The sequence below is a fragment of the Schistocerca piceifrons genome, chromosome 2 (genome assembly GCF_021461385.2).
Source record: "Schistocerca piceifrons isolate TAMUIC-IGC-003096 chromosome 2, iqSchPice1.1, whole genome shotgun sequence".
Classification (NCBI taxonomy): Eukaryota; Metazoa; Arthropoda; class Insecta; order Orthoptera; family Acrididae; genus Schistocerca; species Schistocerca piceifrons.
Window position 1 is genome coordinate 195,515,002 of NC_060139.1, and position 27,107 is coordinate 195,542,108.

A 27,107-nucleotide genomic window follows, 5' to 3' on the forward strand; every position below is an offset into this window, starting at 1 on the left:
TGGATTTTTATCTACTTGACGCCACCGGCTTTGCGCTGCCCTGTGAGTTGTTTTAAATCACTTTATGGTACCTGATGGTGATCTAGGATTGAAACCGGTTGTAATAAAGAAGTATTTGTTAGCAGTTCTTGGCAAGTGCAATTATGAAGTGTTTTAAATATTCATGGGCAGTGGGACACATCTTCACAAAATACACAAGAAGTCTAAAAGTTAATGTGGTAGCTCTTCTTAATCAACTTTTTTCTGATGGTAGGAGCAAGTATATAGATTTATAAAAGAAATCTATTTGAATCTCCCTAAGTGCACTGGATGTATCTCAGTTTTTTCTTATTTTAAACTCGTCAGATATTCGTTTAGAATACTGTTTTTTCTCACCTTTTCACTATGCTATTTTTGTTTACAAACGTTTTTCGTTACAGATCCAAGCTTTCTCTCTGCGAAATATCCCACTCAATATTTCACAGTCTTCAGTTTTTAATTATCTCATACACAATGTTTTTACTACATCCATTGGCATCTGTGGCATTTTTTCCTGTTATTTGAATACATTACCGGGAAAACAGCCCAACGTGGTACTAGTAACGCATAAGCGTGCCTTTTCCGACGTCACATTAAGTTGCTTATTTACGAAATACAGTTCTTCATTACTTCGCTTTTTGTATGCAACATTCTTTTGGTGGCCGTAACTTCTTCTTCGGATCATTGGTACATATTATGGACAGCTTTCTTCGTGTCCAAGTCAAGACACATTACACACAAACGTAGGGTACTTTACGGGTGCTATTTCGCTTGTAACGGTATCGCCAATTTGTTACATGTTGTTGTAAGTCAATTATTATCCGCAAATTAGTTATAAAATTTTATTGTAATCAAATAGGAAACTTACAAGAACATCATTTTTCGACATAGTCTCTTTGCGTTTCAATGCACTTGGTCCATCGTTGTACAAGCTTCCCGATGCCCTCAGAAAAGAAGGTTCTCGGTTGAGCTGCGAGCCAGGAATGCACCGCTTCTTTCACTGCTTCGTCCGAGGCAAATCGACGGCCCCTTAATGCCTGTATGAGTGGACCAAACTAGTGATAGTCAGAAGGGGCAAGATCAGGACTATATGGAGAATGATCCATTACTTCAAATTGGAGTTTCTGGAACGTTTCTGTAGTGTGGGCAGCAGTATGCGGACGGGCACTGTAGTGCAACAACACAACACCTTTTGACAGCAATCCTCGGCGTTTCCTTCGAATTGCAGGCCGTAGCCTGGCAGTAAGCATCTCACTTTAACGTACACTGTTTATTGTTGTGCCCCTTTCCCCGTAATGTTCCCGTACTGGTCCTTACGCGTCCCAAAAAACCATAAGCATCAGTTTTTCTACGGACGGTTGGGTCTTAAACGTCTTCTTGCACGGAGAATTTTGATGTTTCCGTTCCATACTCTGCCGTTTACTCTTCGGCTCGTAATGATGGATCCATGTTTCGTCACCAGTAATGATCCTGTCTAAGTTGTCCCCTTCGTTACCACAGCGACCCAATCTTTTTTTTTCAGATGTCCAAGCGCGTTTGTTTATGCAACTAGGTGAGTTGTTTTGGGGCCCCATCTTGCACAAACTTTATGAAACCCAAGTCTGTTGTAGATGAATTCGTATGCAGAACCGTGACTAATTTTCAGACGATGTGCCACTTCGTCAACAGTTTATCGTCTGTCCAAGAGAATCATTTCACGTGAACGCTCAATGTTTTCTTCATTTGTAGCGGTAAACGGTCGTCCGGCTCCTTCATCGTGCGTAACACTTGTGCGACCATTTCGGATTTTTTCAATCCATTCGTAGACACTCCGTTGTGGCAAAACACTGTTCCCGTACTGTACCGAAAGTCTTCGATGAATTTCCGTCCCTGATACGCCTTCCGACCACAAAAAACAGACGGATCACTGAACGTTGCTCTTCTTTGGTGCAAATAGACAGCAGAGCAGCCATGATTAACAGCATGGCAACGATAACGAAACTAACCTAGCAGCTTGAAAGCTGCAAAGATATAACAACGAATACACAAAGCATGCGTCATCAATTTAAAGCGACAGTACTACCAAAATAAACAAAAATATAACTAAATTGCAGATAATAATTGACTTAACCTCGTACATCTTTAGTTATCTGAGTTACCATTAGCATCTTTATTTTCCAAAGTTTAGTGGTGTGTCTGTTGTGGCTCTGCTATTTCATTACCTCACTAATATCTATGTACACGGACATCTGTAACAGTTACAACAAGGAGGCTACATACAACTGAAATGTAATTTCTATCGCTTAATTATGTACATGGCGACAAACAAATGAAGAGGATTGCATCAGAGAGCATTCAGTGAAAGCGTGTTGACTGGTATACTTGCACTGCAAGAGATCTGATTCTGCCCACAGCTATCTGTTTTGGTGTTGACACACAGAGATTAGATTTCTGATGGTTTCAAATAGTGACAACCATGCTTTGACCATCATTTTATTTTTTATCACTGACGTGTTACGCTTAGTAAGAAGAATATGATCAACATAGTACTGAGGTACACTGTCCTTAGTGAGTATGATTCCGGATTACACACAATAAGGTTGTTATGACCAACAGCGTACTTAAGGACTGGCTCTGTAGTGATCAAGTTCTGAGATACGCTTAGTGGCGATGGGTTGTAGCCAACATAGAACCGAGTCTTTAGTAAGCTTGATCTGAATGTGGTTGTCAGTTGACCGAAAATGGTAATCAGTAGATGATAATTTTATGTTTCATTGAGACCAAGGCTATTAAGAAAATTTAACGAAGCAATCTTATTGATTATTTATTGAAGTCAAGTTCGGCAGCTGTATCGCCTTCTATCGAATAAGACAGCTACATATGACAGCCTGTTTTCACTAATTTTTCCACTTTACGTGGTTTTCCATCATACCTAATTTGCTGGAACTGCATACACAATACGCCGCAATCTCTGAAATCGTCCTAAGTATCCTCCAAGTTATTACTATGTTTGGATGAGCATCACTTTCAGAGAGCTTCAAAATATTCAACTGGGATGTTGTTTAAATGCTCTTCATCAGCTTTTTCACATGGAACTTGGAACCATCTATTTCGCTAATTAGCTCCGCTATATCAACATCTCTTCTATATTCGGCACCGAAATCAGCTGCTCATTTTCATATAAGTCGGGAGCAGCAAAACTTCTATCTAAAGGAGCCAGTGAATAACGTATATTAACCTCCACCTTTCTTGCTTGCTTCACCCGACATCGCGCCTCGCTCTGGTCTTCTCGCGGAAGAAATCTGGAAAAACCTGAAGCCTTTGTTCAAATAGCATATTTGCTGCAGCACCTGCACGCCGACAATACAGATACTATACGATGTCCCACATAAAACCGGCACGCCTCTTGTACCGGTTAATCACCTCTAGTCGAATTGCTTGTGCAGTGGCAACACTGTCTCGAAAGTTGGCTGCACTGCATTTTATCGGAAATTTAAGTGCAGCTGTGTGTTCGTGAGTCAGCTGTGGTGAGAAGCTCGTGTTACTGAGTTGTAACAGAAATGGGGCAGTTTGCCTCAGAATAGCGAATTGATATTGTGGAGTGTTACATAAAGACATGCCCCATCGAGGAAAATAAAGAAATGTTTCAGGTGAACTGCACTGGTAAGAAACTCCCCATGACCAGCACTACTCACGATCCGTACACAAAATGGAGGGCTGTAGCATCCGTTCACAATGAACAGAGACATACGCGACCAACAGCGAGGACCCGTGAAATTACAGACATGGACATTACGAAACGTCCCCGCAAGTCGGAAGGGGAGTCATCGCAGCAGTTTGGTGTATCTCGTACATCGTGTACTACAAGATATGAAATTAAAGGCCTGTTGTGTGAGTGTGGTGCAAGAGTTGTAATTTGAGGATCAGGAAAAAAAAGAGTTCATTATAGTAACTGGCTGTTGACATCAACTGCTAACGGGTAGTTGGACCTTTTGCTTTACTTCAACTTAGCTGACGCCTGGTTTCACTTGTCAGGTTACCCAAACTCCCACCATTTGCAGATACTGGTCGCAGGACAGTCCACATATTCTGCATTAAGAATCTCTTCGCTCAGAGAAGATATGTGTGTTTGGTGAGCGTTATCTGCCCGGCATGCGCATTATTGGCCCCATATCTTTCAATTACGCCTTAAACAGTGCCAGACATCTAGAGATCTTTTACTCTTTCTATTCACCATTAGGGGATGATGAGAAGCTGCAATATAGCACTCCAACAAGATGGAACAACCGCTTACACATCCGGCTAAAGTATGGTCTATATCACCAACGTGTTCCCTGACGAGAGACATGTCCTTAGAGCCCCCCCAAAGTCCATGGACTTAACGTCGTGTTATTTTTATTTATGGGGCACACTAAAAATCAAAGTGTATACTGACAATCCTCGCACAATAGACGATTTTAAACGGAACATTAGTAGAGAAATTAACATCACACCTGCGGAATTACAGCGTGCTGCTCGTGACGTCATCACACGAAGTCAGTGATGGCTGGATACCTATGGCAACCACTTCCAACATCTACACAAATAGGCAACTACACCTTTTTTAACGTTACTATTATCTAGTCTTTTTTAGTTTGTTTTTGTTACTTGAATCTCGGGCGTGAGGCGTACCGGTTTTATGTGGGATACCCTGTACAACACCGTGGCGAAATAACAGCACTAAGGCCACTGTTGGAGGCGAGCGAACTGAGTAAGCGGCAGTTGTCTGAGCCAAGCGCAAATTGCCACGTAAGCCATGTTAGCGACAGGCATCTGTTCGGAAGTAGTCTTTTCCTTACGATGTTAATTGGAGGCAATGACGCTGCAGAAATGTCAAATGTGACAACAACTGCATTTACAGTCGCGGGCTGAGGGAAAAGCTTTTTCTCGTATGCTGAATGAAGGAACGAGGCGTGGGCGAAATGCACTGCCTCAGCCGGGTAATTTTTAAATCTCCTTTCTTTCTCCTTTTCAAGTCAGCTTCTGTTCTCCTTTGTTACTGTCTTTGCCGGGGGCCTATCCCGCCCCCTCGGTACGGCTCTGGTCAGAGGCGTTGGTCCTGAATAAAGATACAGAGTTGGAAAAGCGCACAAAAGGTTCTCGCGGTGGCCACAACCAACTGAGCAGAGATGGAAGAGCAATCGGGCGGTGAGGCACGGTGCATTCTCGCTTGAAGAACTGGATCCTCCGCAGAATCTGGCGCTTATTTTCGGACTTGGGTGAAGGCCAAGCGGAAACAGAGGTCACCGGAGACGGCCGGTAAACAGATTTTTCTGAAGGAAAGAGAGGGGTTTAGGTACACACGCAGCTGGTCGCCTCATCTCCAGTGCGAATTTCCGCCAGTTTTCCGCTATTCAGCATTCCACCGGCAGCAGCAAAGCAGACAGTCTAGCTCTCCCTAGAGGAGGGAGCACAGCTCGCTAAAAACCACAATTTATAGTGTCCTCTTTCTTCTGCCCACTGACGTTTACCTTTACGTTGACAAACACGTTTTCTAAGATTGTTTGAACTACACTAACATCAATGTCAAGTTTGTGTAAAAGAAACCATCCACCATACTTTCCAATTTATCCTTCTTTGTGAATGCGTGAAATAGTGAACGTATAGATAGATATACACAAGTAAACTGAAAGAACATCTAAAACTGCCTAAAAACAAAAGGTCCTGCAAAAAATCGGTTCATGTTCAATGTGATGCTATTCAACAATATCTGGTATTTAAGAAGGACAGCCGGCCGTTGGTGGCCGAGCGGTTCTAGGCGCTTCAGTCCGGAACCGCGTGACTGCTACGGTTGCAGGTTCGAATCCTGCCTCGGGCATGGATGTGTGTGATGTCCTTAGGTTAGTAGGTTTAAGTAGTTCTAAGTTCTAGGGGACTGATGACCTGAGATGTTAAGTCCCATAGTGCTCAGAGCCATTTAAGAAGGACAATTGAATTTTCACAGTCGCTGTCAGCTCGGGAATCGTTAGTTATATGCTAAAATATTAGATTAATTGTATGGAAAGGTAAGCGACCAGTTCAAATATAAAAGCAACACCAACACTCAGGTACTTTATGTTTTTGTCAATCTAACTGCTTTTACATTCTTAAATATGTAAAGCACAATCTTGCTGAACTCGTAAAAAGCGTGGGGAAAGACAGCTGTATAATGTGTTGAAGGCTTAAGTCTCTCTTACTACTTAAAAGCCCTGTTTTCGGACAGCAGTGTGTGTGAATAACATACAAGCACCAAGGGCTGATAGGCATATGCTGTGACAGAACAGTCTCTATAAAGAATAAAACACAGTGCAGGAGAAGGAAAACGAGGACAATGAACAAAACGGAGGAGTAGACAGAGGAGAAGGGATAGATGGAGGAGGTAGAGCAGAGGAGCACGCAAAGGCAGAGGAGGAGGAAGAATCGATTATCAATGGAGAACACAAACGAGGAAAAGGACAAAAAAAAGAAGGCACGGGAGGAGGTAGATGATGTAGTGGAGAGTACAGAACCAGGACAGGACAAGGAGGAGGAGGAGGAAGAAGAAAAGGAGGAGGAAGAAAAGGGGAAAGAAGAAGAAGAAGAGGAGGGGAAGAAGAAGAGGAGGGGAGGAAAAAGGAGGGGGAGGAGACTAAAGAAGGTGTAGGGAGAGGAGGGGTAAGGAGGAGGAGGAGGAGGGGGAATATGAGGAGGAGCAGGAGGAGGAGGAGGAGGAGGAGGAGGAGGGGACAAGGGAAGAGGCATATGAGAAATAAGTAGAGAAGGTGGTGTAATACAAGGAGGAAATGAGGCAGGGAAGTGAATGGCCTTCGCCAAGGACCCCAATGCTACTCGGCATGCGGCGTACCTGTCGGATGCACTGACTGACGACTCTGTCGGGCACGGCGGGGAACTTCTGCTTGAGCTCGTGAAAGAGCTGCATGATGGAGATGTTGGAGCAGTCACAGCCGGGGGCGACGGCTGGCGGGAGGGGGGCGGGGGCGGCGGCGGGCGTCTCCATGGCGGCGCTCCATGCCGGCGTCCGCGTCACGGCGTCGCCGTCCGCTCCGCCAGCGGCGTCGGCATCGCGGCGCTCTGCCAACACACGCACGCTACGTCTCAATCACATTCCTCTCGGCTCTTCAATTAGGGACACTTCCCATACTTATACTACAAGCTCGTGCTTCTTTTGTATTTCACTACAAAGGCGATATTGCTACTATCATAAATCTCCAGGCAGCACAGTATGACTTTGATCCATAAGCTATCAAGAGAAAACTGGAGAATTTCGCAATTATTTTGTTGGTTCGGTAAATCACACAACGTCCCGATCAAGACGAAATTCAATGGTAGTTACCTGACAGTACCGAAACTGTACCTCGCATTCCCCAAGGAAGAGTTATTCCCGGTCGACTCCACTAATTACGATACCAGCAATACATCAACGTATGACGTATTACGTATCAATCAGGAGCAACAAACAACCGACAATACAGTTTTGTGTGACCCTTCAACGATAGAGCTTTCCGAACACACGAGGCATCACATAATTTGTGATTAGTTTATTGTAAAATTATTTTATCCGCTCTCTCGTTGTTTTAAAAGAATGGACTTAGGAAGTAAAGTGCCATTATATTAAAATAGTAATCGAGGGCGTCTGAATAAGTGCTCCACACCACAGCGAGAAACACAATTCTCAGCACCGACGTTAAAATGTTAATCTACGTTAGCGGTCTCAGAGACAATCTGAGCAGTCCTCTTAGACAGTTTGCAGGTAATGCTGTCTTTTACGTCTAGTAAATTCATCAAAAGGTCAAAATGATTCATAAAATGATTTCGACAAAATATCTGCATGGTGCAAAAAAATGGTAATTGACTGCGAGTTTGAGGTCCTCCACATGAGTACTAGAAAAACTGTTCGATTTCGGTTAAACGATAACTGACACAAACTCTTAGGCAGTCGATTCTACTAAAAGCCTAAAACTATTTTAACAGAGAACTTAGAAGATGCAACAAAACTACTAGACTGCTTACACTATGCTTATCCGTACTTTTCTGGAGTACTGCTTTCCGGTATGGGATTCTTCCCAGACACGATTGACGGAACACATCGCAAAAGTTTAAAGGAGAGCAGCTGATTTTGTATTATCAAGAAATATCGAAGATAGATCTGACTATCGAACTAAGATGGCAATTATACAAAAAGGGCTCTCCTTGCTACGACAAGATATTTACATGAAATTATAATCACCAACTTTCTCCTCCGAATGCGAAAACATTTTGCTCATTTCCACCGATTGCCGCCTTCCCCCACAGATTCGCGATCCTGCCACTGTTCGCTTATTACTGTCAGGTAACTGTTGACCGACCGTATTTCAAGGTGTCATCAAAAAGTAATGCAACTGGTTGTTTCGTGAAGCTCCTATTGGCCCCAAAGTTGCCCCGACGGTGGGGAATAGTGGAGGAGGGTATCAGGTTTCCAGCCGTGCCTTCCGCAGTCCGCTCCGAGCTCTGGAAGTTTCAGCATCGTTATTTGCGTAAACCCCTGTTCAGTGCTTGTGCCGTCGCACAAGATGCAGTCAACTTTGGGGCAACGCTATTCAATCAAGTTTTGTTCAAAACTCAAAAAACTTCGGACTGAAACTTACAGAATGATTCAAGAGGTCTACGAGGAGATTGCCATGTCTCACTCGCAAGTTTCCAGGTGGATGAAACAATTTAACGAGGGCCGGAATAGATTACTGATGAAGCCCGCTCTGGACGGCCGTCAACAAGTTCAACGCCCGATAACGTGACCCGTGTGCAAGCGTTGCTGAATGCTGACTGACGTGTGTGTGTTCAGTGACTAGCCGACGCGCTTAATATGCCATATGGGACTGTGTTCAACATCGTTCCCGATGATTTGAGCAGATGTAAAGTGTTTGCCAAATTGTTCCAAAAGTGTTGAATGACGACCAGAAGCGCAACGATTTGGTGGTAGCGACAGAACTCATGGAACATCTGGAAAGAGACCGAGGTCTGTTAGACAATGTCATCAACGGCGATGAGACATTGGTTTTCGGGTACAACCCAGAAACGAAGCGCCAAAGTTCAGAGTGGCAAACTCCCACGTCTCCCAGTTTCAAGAAAGCAAGAATGAGCAAACAGAAAATGGAAACAATGCTCGTCGCTTTCTTCAATCCGTTCCGAGTTCGTATCGCAAGGGACAACAGTGAACGCAGCCTCCTACCGCGGAGTATTAAATAAACTAGCAGATCGCGTCACCTGCATACGGCATATGCCCACTTCAATGTGTACACTGCACCAGGACAATGCGCCATGCAACACCGCTCAATTGATTCGGGAATTCCTGTACTGTCCCGACTTGGCACCGTGAGACTTCTTCCTGTTTCCACACATCACAACTAAGATGAAGGGACGCAGTTTTGATACCACTGAGGATATCCAAAAGGTGACGACACGTGTTCTAAAGCAAATTCCAGTCACTGCCTTCCAGGCAGCGTACCAGGCATGGGAGAATCGCTGGAAGAGGTGTATCGCTGCTCAAGGCAAGGCTGCACTTTGAAGAATTTTAACAGACTGTACCATTTAGATCAATAAATTGTGTTGTACAGACACAACTACATTACTTTTTGATTACAGGTTGTAGGTCGCCCGCAAATTCGTATCACCAAAATTGAAAGAAGGAGTACGATGGCTCCATTCTTATTCACTCAAATTTACATATTATTTTAGTGAAATAGTTTTTATGTGCCTGTGATATACGCTGATGAAACAAAACATCAAGACCACCTAAATAGCAGCATGTTGGTCCACATGACCATGTCTACGTGACAGGGATTCGCAAAGTTCTTCGTAGGTTCCCGGAGGTACCTAGCACCACATGGCCATGCATGGTCACGCAGTTCCCGTAAAGTAGAGGCTGGTGGTTTATGGCTGCGCAGATGGTGCACAATGGCGCTCAAATTGTGTCCATCGGTTTAATATTAGACGAATTTGGTGACCAAGACATCAACGTTAGTTAATTACTGTGACTGTCAAACTCCTGTAGTACAATTCTGGCCTTGTGAGGCAGACAGGTATCGCGCTGGAAGTTGCCGTCGCCGTCGGGGAATATATAACGCATGTAGGGCTGCAGGTAGTCTGCAATAAAGTTTATGCTGTCCACAGTTCTTATGTTGCCTTTGATTACTACCTTATGTCCCGTGGAGGCCTAGGTGGATGTTTTTGCATAACATGATACTGTCCCCACTGCCCTGCAACCGCAAGGCAGTGCATGTTTGGAGCAGCCGATGTCCAAGTCGGCACTCAGCCGTGGCAGCGTGCGGACGGCCCCGCGCGTCGGCCAGTGCTCCGCTGCAGGCTTTGTTTACTTCCGCGTCGTAGCTTTAAGGCTTGTTTCCGTCCACCGTGAACAACATGTCGAGCGCTTACCGCCGTGTGACTCTTAAAGTTTCTTCCCAGCTGAACATGCGCGACATACCGAGGTGTGTGAAGATGTTATTCGCCGCCATGCCAATGGACTTAAGTTCAAATACTCTGATGGTCAAAGGCGCTGCAGTCTGGAACCGCAAGACCGCGACGGTCGCAGATTCGAATCCTGCCTCGGGCATGGATGTTTGTGATGTCCTTAGGTTAGTTAGGTTTAACTAGTTCTAAGTTCTAGGGGACTAATGACCTCAGCAGTTGAGTCCCATAGTGCTCAGAGCCATTTGAACCATTTGAACTCTGATGGTCACGTCGGAGCTGTAACACTTGAACTCGCAGAGTACGGTCAACGCACGATTCGGGTGTTTGAACTACCTTTTGAAGTGCCGAAGGACGAAGTTGTCTCTGCGTTACAACCATACGGTAACGTCATCGGTTACGTAGAGGAAAAATGGCAAACCTTCACGACCTACTATGTCCTTAAAGGTGTGCGTCAGGTCAAAATTGAACTGAAAAAAACATATACCATCATACCTGACAATTGGCGGGGTGCGAGCCATTGTCATGTACGACGGCCAACCCCGAACATGTGCGGGTTGTGGACAAGAAGGCCACGTCAGATCCGCCTGCATGCGACGCCGCCTGATCCAGACGCCGGTCGGCGAGGAAGCATCCCCAGCGGTGATCACTCAGATCCCTGTCACATATGCCAAGGTTGCCAAGGAAGGTAGCACCTCTACACAGGGTCTTACGGCTCCGTTGACGTCGTCTGATCAGGTAGATGCAACCGCTACTGAGATTCCTGGTGAGGTGCCACAGACGCCAGATCCTGACCTGCCGAATCTTCTCAGCACTGTGACTGAAAATGCTACTGAGATGGACGTTGATTCGGGAGTGGTACCTACTTCTGCTTTCCTTCAGGCTGGTCCAGAGTCAGACGAAAGCCACCCGCAATCAGACTCTGAACGACATGTTCGAAAACAAGGGTCGACACGAAAGAAAAAGAAACGTAGCCGTACACCCCCTGATGAATCCATTCTACGGATGGATACCAGGGAGGCAGACCCGAAGATGGACGACAAACCGCTCTTTGATGACCAAAAGTCTGATGCGAACGACCCGCCACAGGCGACCACTGGCCACGAACACCCCTCCTTACTGGCACCGTCGCCCCCACAGGTCGACGTTGAAGAGAGCCTATCCGCTGAGCCGAAAACTACGTCTCCTCTCTACGTGGATGATGTGCACAGTCGATGCCCTACCGCAGTATCAATCTCCTGGGCAGACGACGTGGAGATCGAAGGGACTGGGGTGGACGGTGTTGATGATGGGGCGCCCCCATCGGTTGCGCCCGCGCCCGCAAACTCTCCACAATAGCAACCTCTTCGGCGGACCGGCAAGATCGACGACCTCTCGCTCCTGAAGAAGGAGCCCCACCTGTGCCTGTGGGACTCCAACACCAGCATTATCGTGTCCAACGATTAACCTCGCGACCATTCGTGCGCCTCACAAACTGGCGCTGCTCCGCGATATGATTTATGATGCGGACATAGATATTTCGCTTTTTCAGGAAGTGCATGTCGCCGATTTTTCACCACCACATGACTTCACGGCGCATCTTTCTCCCGCTTCGGACACCGGTAGTGGTGTTGCCATCATCTTACGAGAAGGTCTTCCTGTCGAAGATGTCCTATACCTCCCCAACGGCAGATGTATGGCCCTTACTCTCTTTGGTGTACGCATCGTCAACATTTATGCGCCATCGGGCTCCAGCTACCGTCATGAACGCCATGCCTTCTTCGCGAATGAAGTTACACCCCTTTTTATGGGACCCCACGATGACTGGGTCATGGGTGGAGACTTCAACTGCACCCAGCGACCTTAGGATCAATTGCCGCGTCACTCACCATGCGCAGCTCTGGAAACTGTCGTCACGCGGCAACAATTTGTCGACACGTGGAGACATGTTCACGGTGATCTTATGGGCTTTACGTACTACACTGCGCACTCCTCTTGCCGACTGGATCGCATCTACATCTCGCGATCCCTAATTCAACACACTCTACAGGCTGAAATCTGGCCTGTTGCTTTCTCAGATCATGAGGCTTACTTCTGTGAAGTTCTCACAAGACAGGCAGTATGGCACGGACGTGGTTTATGGAAACTGAACACGGCACTTCTTAATTCACCTGACTGTCGACTTCTAATAGAAGACACTTGGATCACATGTAATAGACGCCGTCCCACGTATCCGTCTACCATATCCTGGTGGATCCAGTGTGCAAAACCTGCTCTTCGAAAAACTTTGATCCGGTATGGCAAAGATGTTGTAGCCTGGAGGAAGAGCACTATGGACTTTTACTACAGGATCCTACGAGAATGCTCCACGATGCCAGCCTCCGCTGAGCGCCATACAAGGATGAAGGCACAAATCTCCAATCTCATGCGGAGGCATTTGGAAGGAGCGATAGTACGATCTCGTACTGCTGATCGCATGCCACATGAATATCCGTCGATTTACCATATCATCCAAGAACGCCAAAATCGACGCCGAAAATTGATTCACATCCTAACAGACCAAGAAGGGCGTCGCTACGTAACCCAGTCTGCAATAGGGAATATGCTTCATGCCCACTACCAGCAGCTCTACGCCGCAATTCCACATTCCCCAGAGTTGATCGAGGAAGTCTCACAGCTCACCTTCGGTGGTATCCCAGGAGATGCGGCGATTGACTTGATGTCAGAGGTGACTGATGATGAAGTCCGCGATGCGATCCGGGCAGGAACCATCAATCGCTCCCCAGGACCCGACGGTCTTCCCCTCGAATTTTATCGCACCTTCTGTGATTGGTTAGAGTCCACCTTCACCTCCATCTGTCGGGAACTGATGTCTCCGGAAGTACCTGTGCCGGACGCTTTCATGGAAGGAATTATAATTCCTGTACAGAAACCGCATGGTGGCAACAATATAAGTGATTATCGGCCCATCACCCTCCTTAACAGTGATATGAAAATCTTCACTCGCCTTTTGGCGGAACGACTTAAAAACGTGCCCGATATGTTGTGTCGCCAGACCAAGCATCTTTGGGAGGAGATAATAATATCCGCACGGCTTTATCCCGCTACAGGGATATGATCACCGTTACCCAGGCACAACGCCTGTCTGGGGCAGTTGCGTCTTTGGACTTTAGTCAAGCTTTTGATAGAGTTGACCATTCGTTCCTTACGGCCGTTCTCCACCATATGGGTTTCCCAATCGCCGTTATCACGGTAGTGATGCGCCTTCTGCGGGGTGCCTCATCCAGGATTATGTACAATGGCAGATTCACTCCTCCGATAAAAATAGGTCGATCCGTACGTCAAGGTTGCCTTCTATCAGCGATTTTGTACGCCTTTTCCTTGGAATCCTTGCTATATGGACTAAGACAACGTTTGGTAGGGTTGTCCATAGATCGCTACCGATTCTGTTGCACGGCCTATGCTGACGATGTAGTCATCTGTTTACGTAATGCCGACGAGGTTCGAGCTGTTTCGACGTGGGTAGCGACTTATGGTGAGGCATCGGGTAGCTCTTTAAACGTACGTAAGTCACAAGTTATGTTCATCGGCACGGGACTTCCCGTGGAGTGCGTTACACCTCTCACCACCGTTGATACCATTCGCTGTTTTGGAATAGATTTTTCATCTGATCTCCGACGTTCAGCCACCATCAACTGCCGACGCCTCCTTTTAATGATCAGAGCTGGTCTTATGGACCATCGCCTTCGATCCCTAGATATTCTCCAACGAGCTCGATATGTAAATATATATATCGCATCCCCAGTTGCCCATGTAGCACAAATTCTACCTTTCCCGCTTACTGTGGCACGTCGCCTGTTGGCAGCGATGGCATCTTTCGTCAGCTCTGGGCTGTTGTTCAAAGTTAACTATGCAACCCTTACTCTTCCCCGTGAACGAGGTGGGATAGGTCTGTTTCACGTGCCGGATAGAGCTCGTGCCCTATTTGTCAGCTCCCAGATGACGTTATGGACACATTGCCCAACGAGCCTCAATGGTCTCCTCCTGTCGGCATATTCGCCGGTCTCACTGTCAGCCCCAGTGATGATCTCGGATGTTCCGGCCCAGTTCCATTATATACGATACTTCTTTCTTGAACTCAGTTATCTACGCCTCACCTTACCAAGACAACTTTTACTCAAGACAAAGGCAGTATACAATGTCCTCCAATTAGGTCGTCCACCTAACCCGATTGAACAAAAGTTCCCCCAGGTTGACTGGCGTCATGTATGGCGCGCGGTGTTCGCCTGTTACCTTGACACTAATGTTCAATATGTCTGGTACCTAACTGTCAATGGTAAGCAAATCAACCAATTTCGCCTTCATCGTATCCACCTCGCCCAATCACCTCTATGTTCCACGTGTGGAGTGCCAGACAATGATGAACATCGGTTTGTTTGCGGACCGGCGGCGGAGGTTTGGCACTTGGTTCGTCGTATTGTGGCTTTTCTAACGCGAGACATTCCGGATCGGATTACTCCCCTTTCATTATTATTTCCGGAACGTGACTATTTTCCTCGGACAAAGACCATTGCTGCGAATTGGATTCGCGGACATGCTATTCACTACCTATTTGGACAAACTGTAGACTCTGTACTCGATTTTTGGACATACCTCAATGACCGTCATTATGTCGTTGTCCGTCACCCAAAATACAGACAATTTTTCTCAAACTTCCTTGGGAGTGCTTTCCACGACCCGCCTCGCAGCTGGAATGTGTTAAGCCAAGAGAGAAGAAGGTTTCCTGTTTGAACCAATGAACATTTCTGAACAATTTAACGGAACACATCAATTTCGAGAAGACGTGACTCAACATATTACCAGCGGGGCACAGAAGGCCTCTGATCAATTACATAACAAAAAAGGAAAAAAAAGGACAAGAGAAAAAAAACATATATCATCATACAGTCCACCACCAATATGCTTTAAGAATGGGTGTCATGTGCTATTCACTGCATAACCGTATAAATCTTCAATGGATATTACAAGATGAACATCGTCCGCAGCTCGTGGTCGTGCGGTAGCGTTCTCGCTTCCCGCGCCTGTGTTCCCGGGTTCGATTCCCGGCGGGGTCAGGGATTTTCTCTGCCTCGTGATGACTGGGTGTTGTGTGATGTCCTTAGGTTAGTTAGGTTTAAGCAGTTCTAAGTTCTAGGGAACTGATGACCATAGATGTTAAGTCCCATAGTGCTCAGAGCCATTTGAACCATTTGTAACTCAGCTGAAAAATCGTGACGTATGGGAACATAACGTAATTGTGCATACGTATGTTCTAAAGTAAGTGTACAACACTGTACGTAACAATATTATAGTAAATAACCGCTCTTCATAATAACATATGCCGCAGCCAGGCCCAGGGGTAAGAGGGATTTGCGCGGAGGGAGTGATAAAACAACAACTGTGAGCATGCTGTTCAGCTGTATCTTGTTTGTACCTTACAACGTGATACATACGAAAATTGGGTCCGTTCATTTAATTAGGCAATTCGGTTCGTTAATTTAATTACAAAGTCTTAAAATACTGAAAATAACTAATCCAAGGCGATATTTTGGGTGCGAGGAGATTTGTTACGTAAATACGATTACCTCACGATCGGAAGGAATTTGAGAACTGGTATTTAAAGTATGGCAAGAACGCTTATATTCACGAGCGGGAGGCGCAACGTAGGGCTTATGTATGCCAAGTAGGAGTTGCCGGTAATGTGTCTTGTCGCAGCTCCTGTCTGTGCGCGGTAAACACCATCTTATAGCGTTCCCACGCGGCCTGCAAGCTTCCTCCAAATCACACATTTATCTCCCACAAATATATCAACATGCTCAAAAAATGAAAGTTCCCGTACTGTGTGGGCAACGGAGAGCCCTGCAACGCTTCCCTACAGCCTCAGTAGAGATGCATTGACACTGCTTTGCTTTTGCTGCAATGCCAAGTACATATCTTCGACATGTGGATGAACAGGATGAACGTTTAGCCTGTTTAATGTTCGTGTTTTTGCTGTTGTAGTACGTGAGCATGAAGTGAAAAATCTATATGATATATCGATAATGTAAAAACGATGGTAACTCCCGATCCCTGTTCATCAATGCGTTTTGTTGCGCATAAATTTCACATTCATTGTGTTTAAAGACAGTGTACTGTATTCTTACTGGAGATAGTACTGGTCAGAGCTAGAAAAAAAAGTCCAATAAACATATACCGATGAGCCAAAATAATTAGGACCACCGCGAGATCGAATGCAGCCTTGTATGGCGTTGAGGGCACGTGATGCGGTAAGGAGAGTATATGAGCGAAGCCGAGACGAATGGGAAAATATTCTAGCGACGGTGCGGACTAGAAATGATACCATCCACTAACAAAAGCGACATAGACAAATGCCAGACTGTTATGGCGCTGCGTATGGTAACCAGCATCTCGGTAATGGTCAAGGTGATCGGCTTTTCATGTGCTGCTCTCGTGAGCGTGCATGGGAAGTGGTTGAAGAGCAGTGAAAGCACGCGTAGGTGGCATGTCGTTGGACATTAAATGCAACCATCAGATGTACAATGGAAGGACGACAATGAAAATTTGTGCCGACCGAGACTAGAACACGAATTTCTCGTTTATCGCGAGCGGTCTCCTTACCATTTGACAGACCCAACACATGGTTGACCACATATGGAAGTTTTGGTCCGGCCGTGAGTCGTGCTCGGATAGCGAAATGGTAGGTCCGAAGGAACTTTGCATCGTATTTCTCAATATCACAGGAATAATACGCAATTGCATTTTCTGTACGCAGGCATGGTGTTCTGATCAATTTTTCCTATTTAATTACCTGTTGTTGCGGCTTAGTTCGTGCACATGAGATTGATAGGTGGTGGTCTCGTATTAAATTGTCGATCTAGCAGGTAACGGAGGCGAATACTGAGAGAAGAGACAGACTTCGTGAGGTGTAATGAAAGAAAACAGACCATTTGTTTCCGAGGAAACAACGCTTTTGATTTTCGTGTGGCTCTCGACCCACTCTTCTTTGAACAGTTCTCCTGTTTTGTTTTTGTTGAGAGTTCTGGTTAAGATGTAAGAAACCAGTTGAAGGTGGTGTGCTGAATGTTAGCGGAGTACGATTTCCAGTCCAGCGGCCGTTCTCGGTATCGCTGCAATACACGTGTCGTTGGCATTGGAGTAGGGCAGAGGTTCCCAAACTTTTGTTTGTCACGCCCCCCTTCTGCCGAAAAGAAAATTTCCGTGCCCCCCCCCCCCTAAAAAAATATAGAGATTTTTATTAATTATCAAGAAACCATTGAAAAATTTGGGATGGTGACGTCATGTAACATGGTGGGCTGTTAATGTATGGAGTCGCAGTTATTACGTCATCAGTCTAGTCTTGTGATTATAAGCCACTCCGAAAGTAAAGAAAGTCCTTGGTAAACAAGGAAAAATATTTGCGACCTTTGCAGATTAGTGGATGCGGGCTATTATTTTAAGTTGAGTGTAGCTTATTACTTTCACTCATTATAAAAAATAGTCACTCAGTCACGGTGTTAACGAACATCACTGATTTGTACGCCTATAGCGCTCCCCATTGTCATTGCGCATAGGTTGGCATTTATGTCAACGACGACAGTTACCGAACGGCGACAAACGCCCAGTTCCCAGAACCAGACAAAAAATAAAAAAATTAGTTTTACCCAATAATCGTGCAGACTACACAGAACTTTAAAAATATGAATAAAACAACTTCATTACCTTGATTACATTCCCTTGCTGCACACCATTTCTTCACCCGTATACGATTTTAGGACTACTCTTCGCTTGCCATATCTAGGATAAACTTTCGCTGTGTCTTCATCCAGAAGAAATACTATTATTAGTTGAAATAACATACCACACGTAACATCAGAATCCATAAGGATCACACGCAGTATTTATATTTAAATCAGATTCACTATGTTTATTTTATATTGTCTCTTCGAAATAGTTTTTTATAATCTTACAGTATTACCTACATGTAAGGATAGTTAGCAGGAAAATAACAAGTTCTCTTATAATGTGACGTATTTATTATAAAAATATTATTTCCACACACATATGGCAAAAACAAACAAATAAATCAATGTGAAGGATGAGCTTGCATATTTTTTACAAGATTTTGAATTCTTGGCTGAATAGTAGAAACTGCGCAACGTAAATCATTGGAAATACTGAGTTTGCTTCTAAGCTTATTTTTTATCGCGACTTCCGCTGAAAATGCTCTTTCGCACAAATAAGTGCTTGAAAATGGTAAATACAGTTTCAGTGCTTGTTCTGCTGTGCTGGGATACACCGTGAGATATTTCACCCAAAATAAAGGCTTATCCATCTTCTCAAAGTCATACTTCGCTGCAGAATCGTTTTCAATTTCTAAGACTTCCTCTTGTAGTCTGTCTGGCAACACATCCACGTGAACGTGAAATGGATCCGTCGCTAACCTATAATAAATTTTATCATCACAACTGTTAGGGAAGTATCGTTCGAATTCATCAGTGAGGTGCTGCAAATGGTTTGATATTTTACTCTTAGTATCAGTATCCTTAAAATCGTTTTGAAATCGGGCTTCTTCCAGGATTCCAAACAATCTGGTAAAGCAGGAATAATTGCAAGCAAAAATTTTACGTTTCCATAGTTGCAACTTATCAGTAAACGCTTTGATGGCATCCCGATGAAAAATTATGTTTGACTCTCCACCTTGTAATTTCAAATTCAATGTGTTTAAATATTCGAAAATATCTGACAGATAAGCCAATGCAACATGAACACCTGGCTTTCTAAATTCCACATACAATTCAGTTTGTTTGTTATTTTCCAAAAACTGCATCACTTCGTCTCGAAGTTCAAATAATCTTCCTAGCATATTAAAGTCACTGTAATCGCATCACATGGGGATCTGCGGGTTGACAGGGTAATAAAACGGCATTTTTGCAGTTACGCAGTATAAGTGATTATTACTCTGATGAACATAGCCTACTACGGCTAAAAGTTATGACATGATTACGTTCAGTTCATGGGTACAAATGTACGGAATAGTTAATACCTGACTTTTCTGTTTTCCCATTGTCAGAAGTAAGTTGTTTACAAACCTGATATATTAGAATTAACGCATATCGCCTTCGTAATTCTGAGAGTTTCTGTGTGTGACATTCTAAACGTGATCTTCAAAAGCTCTATGTTCTAGGATAGCTTATTGAGATAGGATTGCGGGAAGTGGGACGCCAAATGATTGCATTTAGCACCATAATCTATCATGAATACCTGCACATTCATTTTTATTAAAATATCGATATTAAAAAGAAATATTAGGTTTATACCACTAACTCCACCCGCGCCCCCCTTGCAACATCATCACGTTCCCCCCCCCCCCCCCCAGGGGGGCGCGCCCCCCAGTTTGGGAACCTCTGGTTCAAAAATGGTTCAAATGGCTCTGAGCACTATGGGACTTAACTACTGTGGTCATCAGTCTCCTAGAACTTAGAACTACTTAAACCTAACTAACCTAAGGACATCACACACATCCATTCCCGAGGCAGGATTCGAACCTGCGACCGTAGCAGTCGCGCGGTTCCGGACTGCGCGCCTAGAACCGCTAGACCACCGCGGCCGGCGGAACCTCTGGAGTGGGGGCTATTTTAACTTGTTACGCTGGTCACAGCGAGGTTGGCGACCCTAACTAGAAGCGTTTTACAAGCATAGTACTGCAAATAATTGATTCAGGTCCACCGATAAACATTCCTTTCTAATTATTGGTGTAATACGTCACATGACTTGTCTCGCGCGCAACTCATTGCTGCATTCCGCCTTCCGACAAGAGTCAGGTTTTGCGCGACGAAACGATATCAAGCACGAAATCAATGAACGTATAACGTTATGTGCATATTTGCACTTTTTGTTTCGGTAGCTATCTATGAGCCGCCAATTCTCTTCCCGTTTTATACACTGAGAATTTCAGAGCACGCCATTTCTATAAGCGACTTTATCTTAGGATTACATGATTTCAGTCTTACACGGCACTAAAGTCGTGAAAGTGCTCCACTATGAATGAAATGCGCTATCCAGCGAAGTGAAAAAGCTCTTCGAAGCTCTAAAAGCCTTCTCCGGTCTGCAGCTGTTCGTTCTAGTACCAGTAAAAAACACATTCGACGAACCTGACCTCATACACTAGTTCTTCGAATGACATCTAGCAGCAGCCGGGGGATCTTAGAATTATAAGGTACCTTAGAACACAAACAGACAGTCCAGTCATTCGAATACGTTCCAGACTGGGGTTGTAAATACAGCTTATTTTACGAACTAGCGAGCAAGAACACGGCGTTTTCGCTAGTAACCAGTGCATTTCTGGGCGTATACACGTAATTGGATAACGTGCTTTAGGTAACCTATTAGTTCTGCTAGGAATTCGATCCATCGATAGATCCTGAGAAAAGAAAGTGAAGTTTTTAAATTTTTTTTTAAATCAGTCTTGTGGCTTGTATGAAGCGGTCCGCCACGAATTCCCCTCTTGTGTCAACCTCTTCATCTCAGAGTGGCACTTACACTCTATGTGCTCAATTATTTGCTGGACAGTTTCCCCTGCAGTTTACATCATTTACAGCTTCCTCTCGTACAACGGAAGCTATTCCCTATTGTCTTAGCATATCCTATCACCCAGCTTTCTTCGTGCCAGTGTGTCCTATATGTTCCTTTCTTCGCCGATTCTGCGGTGAATCTCCTCATTCCATATCTCATCAGACCACCTAACTTTCAACATCCTCCTATAGCATCACATCTCAAAAGCTTCGATTCTCTTCTTTTCCGTTTTTCCACGGTCCTTGATTCACTGCTATACAAAGCTGTACTCCAAACGTACATGCTCAGAAATTTCTTCCTCAAATTAACCCACGCATTATCAAGGTGGAGGGGGGTGTATTATGCCCTCCTTTTGAAAATACTGTAATATAGTCACTTACTTTATATTTTAAAATATTGAAAAAATATTTTTTTATTTTTAATGAATTCTTCTGCCAGATTCCATGTACACTTTGAATTTTTTTAAATTTTATAAACATAACCTAAAAATTTACAAGCAGGTCTAAATAGTAGATGTCACTTTCCTCAATGAATGTCGTATTCAATACTTCCAGGTTCAAGGCCCTACTTACACATCACATCAGCATCTCTTTAAAATGCACGTTGAGATTACACATCAACAACAATTAACGAAATCTGCATTTTTTAAATTTTTTTGTGTCAGTTATAAAGTCGGTAGTACGTGTTATTGAAAGTGCGTTGATGTCGCTAAGTGCGTGCCGAAAGATATTTTCAGGTTCTGGACCCTACTTACAAATCAGTACCCATTTAAAAAGTATGTTGTTAATATAATTCAACAGCAAACACAGAATTTTGTATCTTTTTTGACATTTCGTTTAGTGTGTGCATAAAGTAACCGTCGCCTCCCCTCACTGGTAATGCGCTTTATGGTAAATGCTTTGGTACTGCTAGCGTTAAGTCATACTTTTGATTCCAGAACACTTCTTTCCTTCAGGAACGACCTATTTGCTCGTGTTAGTATGCTTTTTATGCCGCCTTGCTTTGTCTGTCACATGTTATTTTGATTCCAAGGTAGCAGAATTCCTTAACCTCGTCTACTCCGCGGCCTACAATTTTCTTGTTAAGATAATGCCTAACCTAATTTCTGATACCTCCTCACGACTTTCGTCTTTCATCGGTTTACTCTCAGTCCATATTATGTACTCATCATTCCAATCAAAAGGTCCTATTCTCTTATCATAAGGCCATTGCTATAAGATTTATATGAATACTGTCACTTATTTCTGTTGTCATCGAAGCTTATTACTTCATACTATTTTTATAAGCAAATGTTTATTATCAGAAAATTTCCCACCGCTTCCCGCTCTCTCTCTATCTATCTACTCAGCTTCTTCCCAAATTCTTTTTCTTGTGATATTTTATTTGACTGTCAGTAAAACGTAGGAGTATCTCTTTATTTCAGTGACAATAAAAATATCCCAAACATGTCACAAAAGGGAATTCCCAGGCAGTTAATTGCCAGTTTTCTTTATTATGAAAAAAGAAGCGTAGTTCTGCGTCTGCACTGTAGAGGATGCCTACGTGGACACTACGCATTAACTGTGTGGGAATAATAACGAAATACACAAAGCTTCATTACAACACTAAATTTATGTTCATACCCACATAACTGGACGTATGTACCGGATATCGTAATACACACCTTCTAGTGGTGAACGAGTTTAATGAAACCTTCATGAAATACGTCCGCCCCTATTCCCGCAACCATGTCTTGACGTCTGTCTGAATTTTACCGCTGGTTTCAACGTCATACACAAAATGATCATTTAATTCAGGGAAATGATGGAAGACACACGACGCCAAGTCTGACTGGATGTTGGACTCGATGTGCCGCTGCACTGAGTTTGGCTTCCTTGGCCAACTACGATGGTGAATTGTGTAGTTAACTGTTATCATAATGCAACACATTCTGTTTGTCAACTCGAATTTACCGCAAACAGCGTTTTAATGCTTGCAGTGTGTCTACGTAACTTGATGAGTTTATTGTCGGTTCACTTCCATAAAATCAGAAACTTTAGGCAAATGCGGGGTTCATACCTTCCCCAAGTCACTACTACCTGCCCCATCTTTGTCAGACTACAAAGGTAAGTACTCGTATTTAAATGCCTTTGCACAGGCATTACGTTTCTTTCTTGTAATACCACGACATGTCCCATATCCTTATAAAATAAACACACGCAATAACAACACTACACTATTATTACTAATATGGATAACATTACCTGCAGTTCAAAGACAAACTGTTTGCATTATTTATAATTTCTTCTGATGCTGAATGACAGATCGAAAACAATGTTTTGTTCAAATGGTTCAAATGGCTCTGAGCACTATGGGACTTAACATCTTAGGTCATCAGTCCCCTAGAACTTAGAACTACTTAAACCTAATTAACCTAAGGACATCACACACATCCATGCCCGAGGCAAGATTCGAACCTGCGACCGTAGGAGTCCCGCGGTTCCGGACTGCAGCGCCTAGAACCGCACGGTCACCGCGGCCGGCACAATGTTTTGTACCTGGCTTGAGCTGTTCCCTGTACATGACATGATAGCAGTCGAATTCTCGCTCTACCCTTTCAGTATTTAGGTAGACAGATAAAAATTCCTTGATTACACCATCGACGATGAGTCACGAAGACCAGGTGAAAGACAATGCAATTCATTATAGGGTCCCAAGGAAGGGATTAAGTCGCTTGTTACATTATCGCAGGTGCGGAATACTAGATGATCTTCAAACGTGGGGGGACGTCCCGGCTGTTTGAATTTAGTATTTTCAGTTATCATGACTCACTTGGAAGATTTGCGAATTCCGAGTGCTCTGTGCATACAGTGCATCACACATCAGCAAGCATTCTGTGGGAAAGACTTAGATATTTCTTTTGTACTGAAACCAGTCGTTTATGCTGTAAACTTCATTTGGGGACATGCACCAAATCACCACAAGTTCTAGGCTTTCCTTGAACAAATTGATTCTGAATTCTGTGACTTGCCTTATGACGCAACAGTGAAGTGGCTCAGCTGCGGTAACACCCTGTTTCGTTTTTACGAACAGATATTCCCTCGCTGAAAAAGACAGAGCTGGTCCACAGCTGTCAAATTCTACCTGGCTCTCAAAGTTGTCATTTTTGGTCGACATCATATCCCACACGAAAGAATTGAACGTGAAACTTCAGAGAAAGGATAACCTCGTGTGTGATTCCTACGGAATGATCAAATGATTTCGAAGGATGCTGTAATTGTTTGCGGCACTATTGGAAAGAGAAATCTTATCTCCTTTTCACTTTTTCGAAGAGATTCGTACTACAATCCCTGAACACGTCAACCTTGATTTTTGGAGAGATTTTCAGATCCTGACACCGCTGCTTGGATGATGTCGAGTTTCCGAAACTGGAGAAATTTGCCGCTGGTATGGCATCAGCATTTGGAACAACTTACGTCTGTGAGCAAACATATTCAAAAATGAAATACGGTAAGTCAACGCATAGAACGAGATTGAATTATAAGCAATTCTCCTCAATGGATGCAGAAATATCAAGCCAAATATTTATGACATCTTGAAAACCATATATCAATTTCACAAACTTCACAAACTTTTTTGCTGCTTAGTTTGTGAGATTCAGGTAAGTGCACACTAAGCCTGACGTAACAATATTTTTGGGAACAAAATCCTATCTGACAACTTTTTAGTAAATAAATATGTTGGTTGGGTTTTGACCACTGCATGTCACTCGCGCACGATTAACTTTTTCGTTTTTTTTCCCCCCAGAGTTTCCATTCAAATATAGTACAGAATAATGATGTTACCAGTGCTCGCAATTTTGTCAGTTACTCGGCTCGCTGTAATAAAAGTTTGGCGACCTCTGTACTGTCGGGCACGACAGTATCACCCTGTTGTTGTAGTGGAGTGTTGCTGCGAAGTTGCGTATGGGTTGGCCACTGTTGGCTGTGGTGAAAATGCCGAAGTCACAGTTCGCTGTGGCGCGGCTACTGTAGAGTCCTGGCCAGACACGGGCGGCCGTTAAACTGGCGTAAAGATTTACGACGTGAATCGAAAACCAATCAGAAACTAAAATGAAGCCAAAGTCGTTGCGAGCCAAAACCCGTGATAGCAATTTGCAAGTCCGTGAACGTAAACAGGGAGGGGCCGCTCTATAGGTACCAGGAAACTGCGTCACTGGATGTTTCGTTGAATGTACTATTTTTTAAAAAAAGTATTTAACAGCCCTCAATCTCTACAGCTAAGGGTAAAATCGGCTCAGAGTTATGATCCAAGGTACAGTCCGGGTCTTTCCTACCAAATACCAAGTGAGCTAAATTCTTTATTTGTGTGGCCATATTGTCCGGAGTTTGCCGGCCGTTGCGGCCGAGCGGTTCTAGGCGCTTCAGTCCGGAACCGCGCGACTGCTACGGTCGCAGTTTCGAATCCTGCTTCGGGCATGGATGTGGGTGATGTCCTTAGGTTAGTTAGGTTTACGTAGTTCTAAGTTCTAGGGGACTGATGACCTCCGATGTTAAGTCCCATAATGCTCAGAGCCATTTGTCCGGAGTTGCTTTACAGTTCTTGAAGGTGAAAAACCATCAACGGTATGGTAGCAGACATTATTTCCCGATGTAGGCGAGAAATCAAGCGGAAATCACCGTATTAAAAACTAACATATTGTTAACGAACAGTTTTTCGATATTAAAGCAAATCAAAATGTAAATAACTTAATTACAGACCACAGATGGTGCTTTAACTCAATAAAGCGAGATCCTTCTGCTGAAAAAACACGCATTTTTTGTAGTTGCAACGACAGAAAGAATATATCCTCAAGACCAAGTAAGTTGTTGGTAGGGCAGAGGATCGGGAATATTATTGTTGCAAATTTCCAGTTCCAGCATTCGTCTTACAACCACGGAAAACCTCACTAAAACTTTAGTCAAAATCCAAGGATGGGACACATTCTTGATTTAATTCTGGGACACTATGTCTGAAACAAAAAAATATGAGCACCTGGCGCATTGTAAGTTTTTGTGTGTACACAGAGTAAAAGCGATGACTTGCTCGTCATCTACCGTACACTTAGGTTGCTGTATTTAAAAATTCACTTGCGTTTCTTTAATATAAAAAACAGTAATTGCTTAAAAACACACTCATATTTACCACACATTTCTTTCGTTACTGCTACGGCTGTAGCCGGAGGCCTGAAGGTCGGCTCTCTTCGGGTTAGGAATGGGAGTGAAACAATTAAACAGCGATTCACTCGCCCCGGCAGGGACAAACGGCATGGTGCTCATGAAATCTTCTTTGAGAGACTGGCTTGCTGAGTATAGATGTAGAGGTGGAGTACGTCAGACGCCAGTTTCCGCCATGCTCTCAGAAATACCCGCACCAGTTTAACTATAACGCGCGATAAAAGGCGCAGTGATAACGCCATCAGGGCCCATTGTAGTTGCACACCTGAGACTGCCATTTCGTGCATACATTGCTGACGATTTCTCTCCATGCTGCTACGGGCAAGTGTCAGATTTCCAACGCTTACATGAAAAGCAACGCAGCTAAAACGACTAAAACACAATAAAAATAAATTTTAAATACAAAGTTATGTCTGTTCTCTTACGATCAAAATCGTTTACCTGTAAATCCACGCATTTCTGTGTAACAGATGTTTGAAGGTTAACGAATTAAAAGACCACAGAATCGCAAGTTGTTGAAGTAGTAGTATCGTGTAACAGACAGGTTCACGTGAGGTATTACTTGTCAAAAACGCAAATACTAGTTTCAAACAGTACATTAACAAATGCAGTACTTACAGAAACATATTTCGCAAAATACAAGTTGCTCTGTTGTCGTACGTACTTCGGTTATTCGTCCTCAAAGTGCAGCTTCGAAGTTCCACTAAAGTGATTAAAAGCGTTCTCTTAACATATCACACTACAAAGCGGCGTAGCGGTAGCAGCAGTGTTAGTATGTTCTTGCTGTCGTCTTCAGTCTGAACGCTGGTCTGATGGAGTTTTCGAAGCTTGTGTATCCTATGCAAGTTTTTGATATCTGCATAG

The 27,107-nt window shown here is 44.0% G+C and overlaps 1 protein-coding gene across 1 annotated transcript in view; it reads right to left on the reverse strand.

The window, feature by feature from the left end:
* The window catches only part of LOC124775242 (TGF-beta-activated kinase 1 and MAP3K7-binding protein 3), a 526,363-nt gene that overhangs the window by 399,273 nt on the left and 99,983 nt on the right, over positions 1-27,107 (reverse strand). The window contains exon 2 of the mRNA XM_047250080.1: positions 6,860-7,086. Within this exon, the coding sequence (XP_047106036.1) occupies positions 6,860-7,012 (153 nt within the window). The 5' untranslated portion in view covers positions 7,013-7,086. The remainder of the gene's footprint in view (positions 1-6,859; positions 7,087-27,107) is intronic.